The sequence below is a fragment of the Ochotona princeps genome, chromosome 4, assembly GCF_030435755.1.
Source record: "Ochotona princeps isolate mOchPri1 chromosome 4, mOchPri1.hap1, whole genome shotgun sequence".
In the NCBI taxonomy this organism is placed as follows: domain Eukaryota; kingdom Metazoa; phylum Chordata; class Mammalia; order Lagomorpha; family Ochotonidae; genus Ochotona; species Ochotona princeps.
The window spans coordinates 41,981,347-41,996,468 of record NC_080835.1 but is presented as its reverse complement, the minus strand read 5'-3'; the positions used below and the strand labels follow the sequence as shown (position 1 = coordinate 41,996,468).

The window sequence follows — 15,122 nt, the reverse complement described above, 5'->3', positions numbered from 1 at the left end:
GACATTTTCTTTGTCTTGGCAGGAAGGTGGCGTGGTAGCCCTGTTCAAGGTCTGCAGACAAGACAATCTCCGGTGCTTGTACCCCCAGGCACTCCGCACGCTGGCTTCCATCTGCTGTGTGGAAGAGGGTGTCCATCAGCTGGAGAAGGTAAGGTGAGCTGGCTAGGTGGGACCAGAAGTCCCTGAGCCAGGTGAGAAGAGGGAGGGCATGCCACCTAGTAGTGCCCTTGTTTTTCCCAGGCACCCTTCAGGTGTGGCTGCTAGAACCTGGGCTACAGCAGTTAATGTAGAGGTAAAGAGGACAGAGACCGAAGAGCATGACCAGGAAAGGCCAAAAGCCCAAAGATGCACTAAGCCCCTCTTGGGTTGCATGAGCTGCAGACAGCCCAGTGGGTGGAACACAGCAGGAGCAGGTGACCTGGATGAGGAGAGGTGTTGAGGCTCAGGCTGGTTGGTCCCTCACCAAGAGTGGGATCCAGGAAAAGGAAGGGATCCACTTTCTCTGGGGATGGAGCAGTACATGGGGAGGCAGGTACAGTACGGTTGCATTTTATTGAGGGCCACAAGGCTTGGGTAGGAAAGCTAAAGTCCAAATCCAAGTGTCTGCCGGGTCAATGAGGCACAAAGCAGGATGGGTCAGCAAAGAGGTGTGGTGCTCTGTTGGGTCCAAGGCTCCTCAGCTCGAGCCAAGTCTGGGGCTGGGGCAGCTGGGTCTGTTGTTTGAGAGGCACCCAACCAAATTTCAAGGAATGTAGTTGAGAACCTTTAGGGAAGAGAAGCAAGTAGGCCTTCTGTGTCAGTTACTTATGGATTCCTGGGTAGGGACTGCTCCTATGGTTTGGTCTAAGTGGAAGGGGATGAGAAAACTATTCCCTTTCTTCTGTTTGGTCTCAGCTAGCCAGATAACTCCCACCCTACTCCAAGCTTCTAGGTTCCTAGACAAATGGTTATCTTACTTTCCAACCTGTCTCTTCTCAAATGTCCTGGGTCAAGTTCACAGGATCATGGATTCATCGAGGCTCTCAAGTGAGGAGGGAGGGTGGATGGGAGTCTGCTGGTTTTACTGATGACAAGTCTGTGTTTAGGCATGGGGAATCACTGTATCTAAAGCTATACAGGAAGGTAGTACCGGAGTTGGTGCTGGCCCTCTGGATAGAGTGCCCTCTAGCTGCAATGAACACTGGATTTATTAGTAAAAGATAGTGCTGCTGTCCTGATCCTATTACACAGTGGGTAAATGTACTCTAAGGAGGGATGTGATGTGTTCAAGGTCAAAGAGGTGCAAAATGCAATAGCCAGAATCAACTTAGGTCTCCCAAGACTGAAACCCCTTACACTTCTTTCCTCTCTAGATTGTGTGAGCACACAGACATGCAAATGAGTATGTTATCTTAGATGTCAGTCTAGGAGAGAGAAAGAGAGAGAAAGACCGACCAGGGCCTAAGGGAGTTCAATAATGGTCATGCAGTGAGCACCTTCAGTTTTATGAGCTGAATAATTTCTTCTCTTAAAACATCCTCCTTGGATAAAGGACAAAAGGCTAAATGGGGTTCGTTTCTCACCTTTCCTGTCTGGTTGCAGGATGAATGGGAAGAGGAAGGAGTAGGTGCTTGGCATCACTGGACATCCAAAGGCAAGGAATGGCTTAATTTAGTGAGTTTTCAGAACATCAGGAAGCTTCAAATTCAGCAAAGGAAAATAGTAGGGATTCTTTGTGTTTGGAGCTGAAAAGCTGTGCAGCTTGGACAGGTGCATGCAATTTTTTCTTTCACTTTTTGGTTGCTGCTCTAACCCTGATTTCATGAATGTGTCCCAGGTAGACAGGCTGACCCTGGCCTGAAATTCAAGCCCTGCTCAGTTGAACTAGAGGAGGAAGGGGTGCTCATCGTGAGGGGATCCTGTGTGCCAGCTGCGGAGCTGGTCCACCAGGCACACCCGTGGCTGATGGACCAGAACCTGACAAGATGAGCACTCTGCATCCTAAAGATGAGGAAACCGAGACTGAGCCTCAGCAACTTCCCTACAATCACTTAGGTGGTGTTGTGAACCCAGTCTATCTTCCTGCCTTGCTGGTTTAATAGATCCTCTCAGAGCACAGAACGCGTCCCCACTGCTTGAAGCCACAGTAGCTTACTGCCCTTGGCACAGAGGCTGGTGGTCTCGCTGTCAGCCCCTACCCCTGTGGGTCAGATGCTGGGTTCTGAGTGGGAGTGAGACCCCTGAGAAGGGCTCTTGGGTGGGCACAGATGGAGATAGGCTGTCCTGCAGTTGAGGGTGTTGGCAGGAAGCCCACATGCATTCCTGTTTCTATTGGTACTTATCTTGAACTTCTCTGTGGCACAGATGAGTTAATGGAGGCCCAAAGCCATGATAAGAGCTTCTTGCACAGACTCACATAGCCTGAAGCTCAGTCATTCAACAAATATTTACAAAGCATCTGCTGTTTACCAGCTGCTGCTTAGGTGCTGGACACACAACAGGCCAAGCCCATGTCTCCTGGAACTCCAGTCCTGGTCCAGTGGATCCTAGGGTGCATGCTCTGGGTCACACTCCGCCTGCTGCCTGTTTAGTGTAATCTGTGAGCTAAGAATGGACTCTTTTTTTTTTTAAGTGGTAGGAAAAGCCTTTGGAAAAGCCACATTTTCTATCATATGAAAAATTGTGGGAAGTTTAAGTTTTAAATTGAAGTTCTAAGTTTTCTTAGGACACAGCCATGATCTTTGCCCAAGTGTTGTCTCTAGCAGCTCTTACCCAAGAACAGCACAGTTAGGTCATTGTGGCAGACTCCACATCCCCAAACCCAGGTGTATTGACCATGCGGCCATGGACAGGATGGATTTTCCCCCTGTTCTAACAGGTGACAAGGGTGCCAGGACAATAACGTACAGGACAATGCCTCACATCTATCAGATCCTTGCTTTGGGCCCACACATCCATACCATCATGCTGTCCTTGCCACAGCTACTTTCCCTGGGCACTGTCATCATCTGTTGTTTGCAGAAGGAAGGGAGACTTACAACTCACTCAAGAGTACGTAGAACACAGCTATGAAGTGGCCCTGGCAGTAACTCTGCTGGATCACAGCCAGGCCCGTGAACCATCCTTCAACCCCAGCACTCCAAATATGATGTGATACCAACACCTACACCTGCTTCATCTGTATTGTGTTGCTTCTGAGAAGTTCTAGAGACACCCAGGAAGCTCTTCATCTCCCTCATGCTCACCTCTCCCTGGTGCATCCCATACCTGCTACTCTCTCTGATCTGAGCTGCTTCAGTGCTGACCTCCAAGGCTCCAGTGAGGCCAGCAGCTGCCAGTGTCTGTGATGGGAGATGTAGAGGCCCAGGCATCTGCCGATCTGTGGAAACCACAGAATGATAGGCAGGTGAAGGCAGGTGGGGAAGAACTATGTCCTGGAGCACTTGCCCGCCACCAATTCACCACAACTCATAGTTCCTGGCCTAATTAGATATTGTCAGAGTCCCAGCTGTCCTTTCCTGATTTACTGGCTTTGCATCATTCCTGAGGTTTGTTCAATCAATAGGCAGCACGAAACGTGCTGGATTTGGTAAACTGCAGTGGTATCGTGCAAGTTCGTTCCCTATCCATTGTCTCCTGTGCAGCCTCTAGCAGAGCCATGGGCGTAGCCCAGTGCCAAGTGATCTGACCCATCCAGAGTCTTGCTGTGTGATGCTCAAGTCTCAATGGGATTGTGAGCTTGCGTGGTCAGGCATGTAACCACGATCTCATCCATGCCTCAGGTGAAGTCCTGTCTCTGCTTCTCTGTCCCTCCTGTCTGCCAGGCAGCCAGCCAGCCAGTCACTTTTGACCTCACTCACTTGCTGCTTCTCGATATTGTGCTTCAGCTGATTCACTCTAATGAGTCCATTGTTTCATCGTGGTGCAAAGCACTGCAGGGGAGAGATTGGGAAATTACAGAGCTAGGAAATTCTGGGTATGAACCCAGCTTTTCGTCAACTTGGCTGTGTTATCCTGGGGAACTTGCTTAGCTCATCAGACTTAGAGTTTCTTATTCAGTAAAATGGGCCTAATAGAATGCACCTCCTGTGACTGCTGGGAGACAATGAATGTGTGGTATTGCGGTGCTTGTACATAGGAGGTGCTGAAGAAATGATAGCTGTTAGGGTTGTGACAGGAGTTGGAGAATGAATGGACTTGGAAAGGCTGTAGCTTGGTGCAGAAGGGAGGGCTGGCATGCTGAGTGGAGGGGCCAGCATGACCAAAGATGCAATGAAAGACACAGCATGGAGAAGCAGGAGTGTTCATGGCCTCCTCACTTCCCAGGTGAGGACACGGGATTCGAAACCTGCATTCCATCAGCCTGTGAAAGGAGGGCTTGAATTCCAACCCAAGTCTGGCTGCTTCCAAGCCCCCGCTCTTTACTGTCTGCTACCCTGTGAGGCCAGAGGAAATAGCTCCCTGGGAGCCAGGCTTCGGCCTGTGCCCTGGGTAGACATAGGGACCTACAAGGCAGGACTGGAGTAGGCAAGATCCAAAGGGTCCTGCGAAGGTGTCTTTGTTTCCAGCCTGGTTCCATGGTAACCGGGTTCATCTCATCCACAGCATTCTCTCTAGAAGGGCCAGCCAGTCCTATCCTCCCTGTGTCTTCAACAGACCCACACCCCTCATTCTGCAGCCCCAGCCCAGCCCCTAGGGAGACACCCAACAGACCTGGTCTCTGCCTCCCAAGGTGGCAGGTGGAGAGGTTTAACAACACAGAAAGGGGTAGGAGGGGAGGTGGAGCTTGGCATGGGGGAAGCTGGGCCAGGGAGAGCAGCCTTGGCAGAGATACAGCTGGAGGGTCAGCCTGTGGGGGCTGCAGGTATTTAAGGAACTCTACATTCAGTAACCTGGGAGAGCCCCCAAAGAGAAGGCAGTGTTCTGTGACCCACACTTGGGAGAAGTCTACGGGAGAAAACCAGGGGATGAGGAGTGAGTGAGGGCCCCAGGGTTTCACAGTCCCATGGGAACCAAGGGATCCATGTATTCCAAGGTGGTCTGGGTGGGGACGCCATCCTGGAGGACTAGAGCTGGCATCATAAGGGGCAGGGTGCAGAGTTTGGGAGAGGCCAAATGTGAGGGCAAATCATTTTTCATGGTACCCTGTGTACTCTTTTGTACAGAGGGGATAGCATCTCCTCTGCTGAGCTGCCCTGGGGATGCCCTACCATCCTGTGCTGGCATTTGCAACCTGGAACCTGCATGCAGGAAGCACTGGCTGTGTCTGCCTTTCTTTCCTCCTCCCAAGCCCCTGTGTCTGCCTCCTCTGGGTAGTCTGCAGGGACCCTGCACTGTCCCCAGGGAGCCTGAGTATGGGGAGTTTGCCATGACCCCGGGAGGATTCTTAGTGTCCTGAGTGGTTAAAGGGATGGTCAGGTCCCTGCTGGCTCAGCACAGGGGAGCCCACCAGGGTGGGGCAGGTGGGGACCCTCAGAGCCGAGGGAATGAGGGGTGAGAGTCCTCAGAGCCTGAGGCCCGGACAGTGTCCGCACACCCTGGTCACTGCCTCTTCCAGCCTTAACAGCAGAGACAACCTCCCTTTCAGAAGTCCTGCCTTTTATTTTCACCTCCTCCTTTGTGTTTCCTTTGTTTCAAACAAGGAGTTAGTTTTTTTCCTGTGCTGGAGCCAAGGGGAGAGTTTAATGAAAATCGATAAAGAAATTAAAGATGAGCAGGGGAAAGGGGGGAGGGCTCAACTTCAAGTCCAAGAAGATGGGAAAATTACTGCCCATCACTTCACAGCACCTGCCTTCTCCCCCAACCCCTCTGTCCCAGGGGCAGCTTCCCGGCACTCATCTGCCCTGCCACCTGAGGGGCTGGCTGGGTGGGAAACAAGACAACGGCCCTGCTGATGAAATCCCAGAGATCCTGGGCAGGAGGGCCAGGGCTGCAAGGGGTGGGACACGGGAGGCTCCTTGGCTCTATTTGCTTTTTTTTTTTTTTAGGATCTCTTTCTCAACTGCCTGCACCCTATGTGTTGCAGATGGTTAGAAACAATTATTTGTGTTAAAGCTGTTTGTAACTCCAGTATGCCATATGGACACCAGTTCAAGTCCTGGCTGCTCCATTTCCAATCCTGCTTCCTGATAATGGCCCAGGAAGTGTTTGAATCCCAGCCACCTGCATGGGAGACCCAAATGAAGTTCCTGGCTTTGGCCTGGTCCAGATCCAGCCTTCGTGGCCACCTTGGGGGTGAACCAGAAAATGGAAAACACTGTTTTTCCTTCCCTCCTTCCCTCTATACCTGTAACTCTGACAGGAAAGAAGGGAGTGAGGAAGGAAGAAGAGTGCTTAATGTGGTGAACAGCTAGCTCCTAGAGAGAGGGAGCCATCACATGCTCAGAATGGAGGTTCCACCTGCTCCCCACCTCTTCTTGGGGCTCACGCCATCTAAGCTCTTCACCTTCCTTTATCCCTCATAATCCCAGGAACGGGCCTTTAGCTGCCTTGTAAATGGACTAAGGTGTCCCAGGCCAGATGTCTCTGCTGTGACTGTGGTAGAAAGGAGTGGGGACTGTCATTGGCACTTCCTCAACCTTGTATGGGGCCATGGGTGTGGGAGTGGCTCTTTCTAGAGGGCCTGTGGCTTGTTTGTGTCACCATTGTCAAGTCTACACCAGGAGAGGGATGAAGATGTGAAGAGGAAGGGCTAAAATCAGGCATGCAGTCCGGCTTTCTTGCCCTACATAAGGGTTCAGGCTGAGATTAGTTGCCCTCACTGCCCAGACTCAAGGATCGCCCCGTGAGCTGGAGGGCTGCAGGAGCCCTCTGGACATCAAAGCGCTTTGGTTGGGATTCAGGAGCAAGGCTCAGTTCCCTGGGGCTCCGCGGGACCCCATGTGCTGTGAAACAGCGGCCTCTGGTGGACAAGGTCAGCAGCTGCATCCCCTGCAGGCTGCCTGGGGCTGCTTTCTAGAGCAGCTCTGGCGATGGGCTGCAGAACCAGGGAACTGGGAGCAGGGTATCCTGGGTTGAAGAGAGGATATGGGTAAATCTTTGAATTGAAAGTGTCTCTGACTTATAGGGTTCCCTGAAAGTCAGTCTTGTGCCTTCTTGATATGAAAACCCTCCTAGGTCCTGCAGTTCCAACAGGCAAAATCCAAGCCCTCTGCCAGGCCCTGAAGGTGCACCTGAGGAAGCTGCCTCCAGTGTGTGCACCTTTGAGACAGGCTGGCTTCCATGCACACCAGCAGGTGTGTATGTACTTCAGCAGGTGTGTGGCCTCGCACCTTTACCCATGTCACCACGGGTAAAAGTGGAGTGGTAGCTTGCAGATCCGAAACTTGAAATGGGTCAGGGCTCCACTGCTGTGGGCTGTTTTGCCTTCCTGCAGATTCACATGTGGAAGGGCCTGGGGGCTGCCTTGCTCTGGCCCCCCCCATGCTCTCCTTCCTGCTTGAAGGTTACGCTGTCTGCGGTGGCACACCTGGAGTGGGTCTACACTGGCCTCTGCACTCTGCCTGAGCTCCTCAACCCTGAGACACTCACTCATCAGCCCTGTGTGCCCAACAGGGAGTGAGTTTACACACACAACACTGACAAAATACAATGGGAAAGAGGTCTGGTTTGTTCTCCATTGAATGTGGCGAGGGTGGGGCTTGGATAGGTACAGTGACCTGTACACCCACCGGATCCCTCTCTGCTTGGAATGGGGACCAGAAGGCAGGATTTGCCTGCCAATGCTGCCTTACGCCGTGCGAGGCCACAGTGTGGAGTGGGAACAGGGGAAAGGAAGTGCTGAGAGTGCCTGAGCAAGGACCCAGGGGCTGCACATCATGCTCTGTGACTTGTCCTGAGACCCCTCTGTACCACTCAACCCTGATCATTTGCACCAGCTCTGCACACTTTCTAACTCCTGTGGTCTATAATCCAACTTCTTAGGTTCCCTGGCCACGGTGAGCCCTGTGAGTGAGCCTGAGATGAACCAGATGAGCTGAAGGCTGTTGAGACTGCAGGAGGCAGGCCAGTGGTAGCCCTTTGGGACCAGTCCTGCTTTAACACTGGTGTGCTGAGGGCCCAGAGGAAGTTTCCTAATCCCCCTAGGTCTCAAGTCTCTCATTTGGCAGAGATATCTATCCTACTGGTATCCAGTGACTTGGAAAGTCATTTTGTAAAATGTGATGTGAGAAATAGGAGTAGGCAGATGCTGAGCTGTGCCTCGGCATCTGGTGCCAGCTGTTCGGAGCTGGGCTTTGCATCTCCCAAGAATTCACAGGTGGAGGCTGGCTTTTCAGGAGTTTGTGTGTGAGGAAGTTTGGCAAGGTGGAATGTTAGCTTGAGTGGACTGCAATTAAGGTGGTGGAAACAGAAAGTAAGCAGCGGAGAGTAAGGCTGATACTGGCACCAGAAAGGAAGCTAATCCTGCAGGAGCTGGAGGTCCGTTGAGGTGCTGGGCAGGTGAGGGGTACCTGCCGGCCATCGTGGGGCTTTCCCAGGGTCAGGGACAGAAAGCGATGGGGAGACTGGGAGAATTAGGTGGTGCAGATTTGGGAGAAGTTGATGAGGGCAGACTCACTTCCTGAGCATTGTCTGGTTCTGACAGCACAGTGTGTGCGGCAGGTCTACCCTCAAAGGACAGAACCGAACTAGCATTTTACATTCCTGACACCAAGTAGTGAGTCTTTGGATGTCCACAGAGACACAGAGAAATGAGGAGGGAATGAGAAAGAGGCAGGGACCTAGAAAAGGACGAGAGAGCAGGAGAGAAGGCAACACACACACACACACACACACACACACACGGGAGAAGGGATGACAGGCACACAGGCACACACACACCCACACACCCCTGACGATGAACACAGTTTTTGCAAAGTTTCAATCTTTTTCTGGCTGCTTCAAACACACAAATCAAGCTGCTAGTAGCTTTTTGATGTGGAGTCCTTGGCTTGTGATCTACTTAAATGTGCAGTCATCTTTCATTGTAGTTATACCTTTTCTTCTTTTGATGAGCAATGGTTTTAAGCACTTTCCTTTTTGATCATTTGTGTGTCTTCTTTTGTAAAAATCAGTTTCAGACTTTTGCCCACTTAGAAACATGATTGATTCTTTTTTCTTATGATTTATAAACTTTAAAAAATTTAAAATTATCTTGACATATACAGTAAGTAATATGTATTGTCATCCCATGGTTTGCTTTTTCAATCTTACTATAAATAAATGTCTCTTGACAAGCAAAGATTCTTGATTTCGTTGAAGTTCAATTTGTTAATCTTTTATAGTTAGCACTGATTTGTTTCCATTTAGAGAATCTGTATTTTCTCTAAAATCACAAAAATAATTCTATTTTATTCTTAGAGTTGTTACTGTTAGCCTTTTACATTTTGGCTTGTGAGTCATTTCAAATTAACCTTTTAGTGGTATTCTAGGGTCAGGTTTTTCCATAAGGAGACCCAATTAAGCAGCATCATTTACTGGACAGGCCTGCCATCCTGTCATTGCTAGTTCAGGTGACACCTGTTTTGTAAGGAACTTGAGGGCAGCTTGTTCTGCTTGTAGACTTCTTTTTCTCTTCCATTAGTCTTTTGTCCACTCCTGTGATGATGTTACTGGATATTGCTAGTCCTACACGTTTTACTATTTGGTAATTTAACTCCCTCCACTTAGTTCCAATTTAAGATTTTTTTTTTTTGGTAATCTTTAAGTGCTTTGTCTTTTATGATCAACTTGGCAACATTCACAATGATATGTCTTGAGTTTATGATTTTCTTTACATTTACAGATGGTTTCTGGTTAGTGGCTGTCTTAATAATGCATAGTGGTGGGGTCAGCGAGCATAGGATATCCTCCTTACTGTAGATTGTCTATAGTTTCTGACAGCCACATTGTGAGTTTTTAGTGTTGACATCTTGCGGATCTTTTTTTTTCTTTAGAATTTTTTTTTCCTGGATATATTTATGCTAATGTATGTGGTTTTAATAAATGCTATTTTTAGAAATTGTTGCTGCTTTTATATAGAAAATGCAATTTTAACATTGCATCCAATAATTTTGCTTATTCATTTTAGTAGTATGTAGACATGTGAGTTTTCTCTGTATGTGATCATGTCATCTGTAAATATTGATAATTTGACCTCTTCTTTGTCATTATACACCTCTCAGTCTCTTTTTCATGCATGACTGGCTCGCCCAATACAGTGTTAAGTGAGAGTAGTGATTACGAATATCCGTCTTGATACTTATTTCAGGATTAATTTTGTCAATACTTCATTGATGATTTTGTGGTTAAGCCTGACACCATGGTCATTGCAAAGGTTCGGCAGCAAAGGCTCAGAGAATGGGAGTAACTTGTGTGTTTCAGCAGGTTAGCAAGCAGCTCAGGATCCCCTCACTCCAGAACTTTGCAATTTTCTGGTACTATGGGTGTGATTCTGCAACCACAATACTCAATCCAGGATTTGCCTTAATCTTATTTAGGGTTTTTTTTTAATTTAAATGCAAACTGTCCACCATAATCAAACTCAAATTCTTGGTTGGAAAGCCCAGATATTAATATTTTCGCAGATGAGTCTAATCATCTGAGAAGTAGGCTGAGAACCACTGATCTTACTTTTAGTTAAATCTGGTGCCGACTGGAACTTTGGTAATATTCTAAAGGCAGGCCCACCCCCCAGGTACTTTCAGAACATCTGTTTTAGAGAAAATCATGTTTGACAGGGAAATTTTATCTGTGCTCTTAAGTGATTCAGTCATGACTTCTCTTTCTCCTTGTCTCTTTCCTCTTCTTCACCAAGGCCTTCACACCCCAGCTGATTGCCAGTAGTATAATCCCTTTGATCCAACATTTCCCTGTTACATATTAACATTTGTCTTTCTCTACTTTTTGGCGCTCAGTGTTTAACCCGAGTCTGCTTTGAAATAACAAAAGAGTGAGTGTGCCTGGGATATATTAGCTTACAGGAAAGTATTATTATCCTTTTGAATCCTCTTTTAGCCTCTATAGCTTTCTCTGGATCCTTTAGTTCTATTACTGTGCCATGAAACAAATACGTCATTTTAGAGAGACAGTCCCACACAGCCTGAGCCCGACTGAGCCTCTCCACTGCCATATTCCGAGTCTGCTTCTGACCCCTGGGTCTGTTTGTTCCTCCAAGAACTTTTCCCTGTCACTTGGTGTCTAACTTGTCTTTGCTTCCTTGGACATGCCTCTGTTCTCTGAATAGGATTGAATTTTTCCTTCTGGCTAGCCTGGACAGCCAGACCCTTTATCCTGAACCCACCAGCAGCATTCTAAGTACTTTGGGCTTCCTATTTGTCTAGTGTTTTTCTGCAGGTTTTAGACGACCAGGTAGAGAGGGGAGTGCCAGCTACTTCCTGCAGCTGAGTGTTGACTGCATTCATGTGGGGAACTCCTCTGCCTTTTGCTAAAGACAAAATATACAGAAAAACACATGAACAGTCCCCATCCGAAGTCCCCTAAATAAGGAGTATCAGAGTAGATGATGGGCTTTGTCTATAAGCCTGTTTCCCTTTGATATTTGCATAAAGCCACACTGATGTACTCCCAGTACATGTTGGGTTCCTCAGCTGCACATGTTCCATGTGCCTCATTCTCTCCCCAGAGCAAGGCTCAGCATTCTCCAGCTCTGTCTGTATCTAGACTCAGGTGCTTTGGTCCTGCTGCCCTGGTAATGGCCAAGCCAGGGCTTCTTCACCACTTGCCCAAACTTTCATGAGAAAAGTCTGGCCTTCAGCCCAGGCCAATTCCGCTCTGTGTAAAAGCTAATTATACATAAGTGCTTCCAGTAGCAATTTCTTTAGGGGTTGAAGGCACATTGATCAGACTGTTCTCTTGGCATCATTACATTTATGACTGGGGATGGGAAGTGGGTGGTTTGAGGATGGAGACATTGCTGAAATGAAACCAGTTGGAGGAAGCTGGCCTCGGGCTAGGCTCCTCTTGAAGCCACCATAGGAGCTGAGTTCAACATCTCCTGCCAAGCTGGCCTTCTCAATAGCCTCCTCCTCCTCTGCTGAGGAAGGCATAGGACAAGGAGCAGGGAGACCAGGATTGAAGCGCTGGCTTTGGCATTGACTTGTCACATGGCCTGGCAGTCTCTTGGTTTCTGTGTTTCCATTTAGCCAGTACTTTAACCCTCCAATTCCTTTTCTCTTTTATTGCCAGTTTCACTTATGATGTTCTGTTTCTATTTGTGTGTCTCTGTCTTCATTCTGTTCATTTCTGTTTCATCTTTGTGTTTAGCATCTGACACAGTGAAGACATTTAGTTACCACTTATTGAGCCAAGCCAATGTAGGGACAGTACTGAAGTTCCCTATGTTCCTTTCTGTGGATGTGTAGTCATCCCTTTTAGAGTCCCTGGCCATGAATTAAAGCAGGAATCACTCCCATCTTTGGTTTGCATAGTTAAAGAAAGTCCAAAAAAGTGCATGATCCTGTGGGCCCAAGGGATGATATTCTCAGTGGGACCCCAGCCCTGGAGAGAAGCCCAGAATTGAGTTTGGGACAAGCAGAAGTGAGGTGGGCTGATACCCAGGGCTCCAGGGCTAGGAGAGATGACGACTTACCCTTAGTTGGAGATGACACGGGATGCTAATGTTTCTTGTGATAGGCACTGCACATTTAGTCCTTCATTTAAAGAGGCTGATATTTTTATCCGCATTTCATGAGAAAAATAGCCATATTAGACTTGGATTATTATACCAATTTTATATTTAAAATAGGTAAAAGAATTATTCAGCTAGTGAGGATAGAGGCAGGATTAAGACTTAGGTAAGTCTAGCTTCTATGCTGTGTGGATGCTCGATGCTGTATAATTTGATTGGTTCAGCTGCTGAAAAGCCCAGAGCTCAGGACAGTAGAGCCCTTCAATGACTTACCATAGTGATGCGCTGGGTTGGTTTGTGCCTGCGGAGATGGTGGTGGGTATAGAGATGAACTTGACCTGGTAGCACCATGCTGGCAGCAGGTGTCACAGTCAAGGGATGGGACAATTTGGTTCCTATGAGAGGCCACCAAATGGAAAATGAGCAAAGCAGGTGAACAGGAAAGTCATGGTAGAAGAGTTCTGATTTGAAAAAAAAAAAAACCAGCAAAAACCCAAACATACTAAAGAAAAGCAACACAGAAAGATACAAACAGACTTTCAACCTAATTGTTTAAGACATATATAATTTTATGCTCATCTGACAATGCCAAGGCAAGAATACAGAGTTAAATGAACTTACGTATTGCTTATAGGAGTGCAAATTATTACAACCATGTTGCAAGACAATTTGTCAATACCAGTAAAGGTAAAGACATGAAACCTACACTCTGAGAATTTTTCTCTTAGATTGAAACCCTTTAAGAAATTGGCATACGTTTGTTAGAATCTACATGGAAGAATATTTATGGCAGTACTGTCTGTAATAACAACACTTGGAAAAATGACCTAAATATCCATCAACAAGACAAAACAAAATGGAGTGCAGTTGACTTATACAATTGTCATCCAATAGTGAGAATAAATGGGTTATAGCCACAAAACCAACAGAAGGCATTTTGTAATCATAATACTGACTGGGCAGAAAAGGAAATGGCTGTGTACACTATGATAGCACTTATGGCACGTACAAAAGCATAATTAAATTAATGCATATACAATAAATCTGTAAAGTGAACAAGGGCCCAGTAAGCACAAAATTCAAAGTAATGACCCTGCAGCAGATGAAAGCCAGGTTATGCATGGGCCGTTTTATTTTCAGGTCTAAAATTGTTGGAATACGCACATATCCATGTGGGGATATCTAAAAAATGGGTGAAATGTAATTGAAAGGTAAGTTTATTTTTATGTAAAAAATGTTGAACTTCCTGCATATGTACAGAATCTTCAAAAAGTCCAAGAAAAATCTTTATCATAAACTATATATGAATTTCAAAATCTTTTACATCAAAGCAAATCTTATTTAATTTTCCGTGTATTAACAATACATATTTATTTTAGAAAGAGAGAGAGATTAATCTTCCATCTGATGGTTCACTCTCCAGATGCCATGGCTGGATCATTTGCAGCCAAGAGCGGGGAAGCCAATCTGGGTCTCTGTTTTGAGTGGCAGGGATGCGCATCCTTGAGCCATCACCTGCTGCTTCCAGGGTGTGCATCCTTGAGCCATCACCTGCTGCTTCCAGGGTGTGCATCCACAGGAAGCTGCGATCAGAAGCAGAGCCTGGATGTGAACCCAGACATTTTCATATGAGAAGTTGGCATTTCAGCGATTTACCCCTGTGTCAGATGCCCACTTCCCATGAACTTTTGTTTAGATTTTTATTTTATTTTTATTTGAAAGAGTTACACAGAGAGAGGAGAGAGAGGAAGGCAGGGGGAGGATGAAGGGAAGGAGAGAGATAAGAAGGAATGGAGGAAGGTGTAGTCTGCCATCCTTGGGTTCACTCCCCAAATGGCCACAATGACCAGAGCTGGTCCATTCCAAAACCAGAAGTCAAGAGATTCTTCTGGGTCTTCCACATGGATGTAGAGGTCCAAGGATTTTGGCCATCTTCCACTGCTTTCCCAGGCACATTAGCAGGGAGCTGGATCAGAAGTGGAGCAGCTGGGATTTGAAGCAGTGCCCAACCATATGCTGGCACTGCAGGTCGAGGTTTAACCTGATATACCATGATGTCAGACCCTCCATGAACTTTTGAAGTACTGCGTAGGTCCAGGGTTGGGCACAGGAATGTGCCCTTAAGAAGTCTGCATAGCGCCCGGCGGCATGGCCTAGCAGCTAAAGTCCTCGCCTTGAACGCCCCGGGATCCCATATGGGCACCGGTTCTTATCCCGGCAGCTCCACTTCCCATCCAGCTCCCTGCTTGTGACCTGGGAAAGCAGTTGAGGACAGCCCAATGCCTTGGGACCCTGCACCCACGTGGGAAACCTGGAGGAGGTTCCTGGTTCCCGGCTTCGGATTGGCGCGCACTGGCCCGTTGCGGCTCACTTGGGGAGTGAAACATCGGATGGAAGATCTTCCTCTCTGTCTCTCCTCTTCTGTATATCCGGCTTTCCAATAATAATAAAAAATATCTTTAAAAAAAAAAAGAAGTCTGCATAGACCTTTATGCATCTGGCTCACAGGCCCTTCCTAGAGCAGCAGGACCCTGAG

The 15,122-nt window shown here is 47.5% G+C and overlaps 1 protein-coding gene across 2 annotated transcripts in view; it reads left to right on the top strand.

The window, feature by feature from the left end:
- The window catches only part of INSC (INSC spindle orientation adaptor protein), an 82,369-nt gene that overhangs the window by 44,393 nt on the left and 22,854 nt on the right, over positions 1-15,122 (top strand). For both annotated transcript variants that reach the window (XM_058663330.1, XM_058663331.1), the window contains exon 6: positions 23-148. In XM_058663330.1, coding sequence (XP_058519313.1) covers positions 23-148 — 126 coding nt within the window. The remainder of the gene's footprint in view (positions 1-22; positions 149-15,122) is intronic.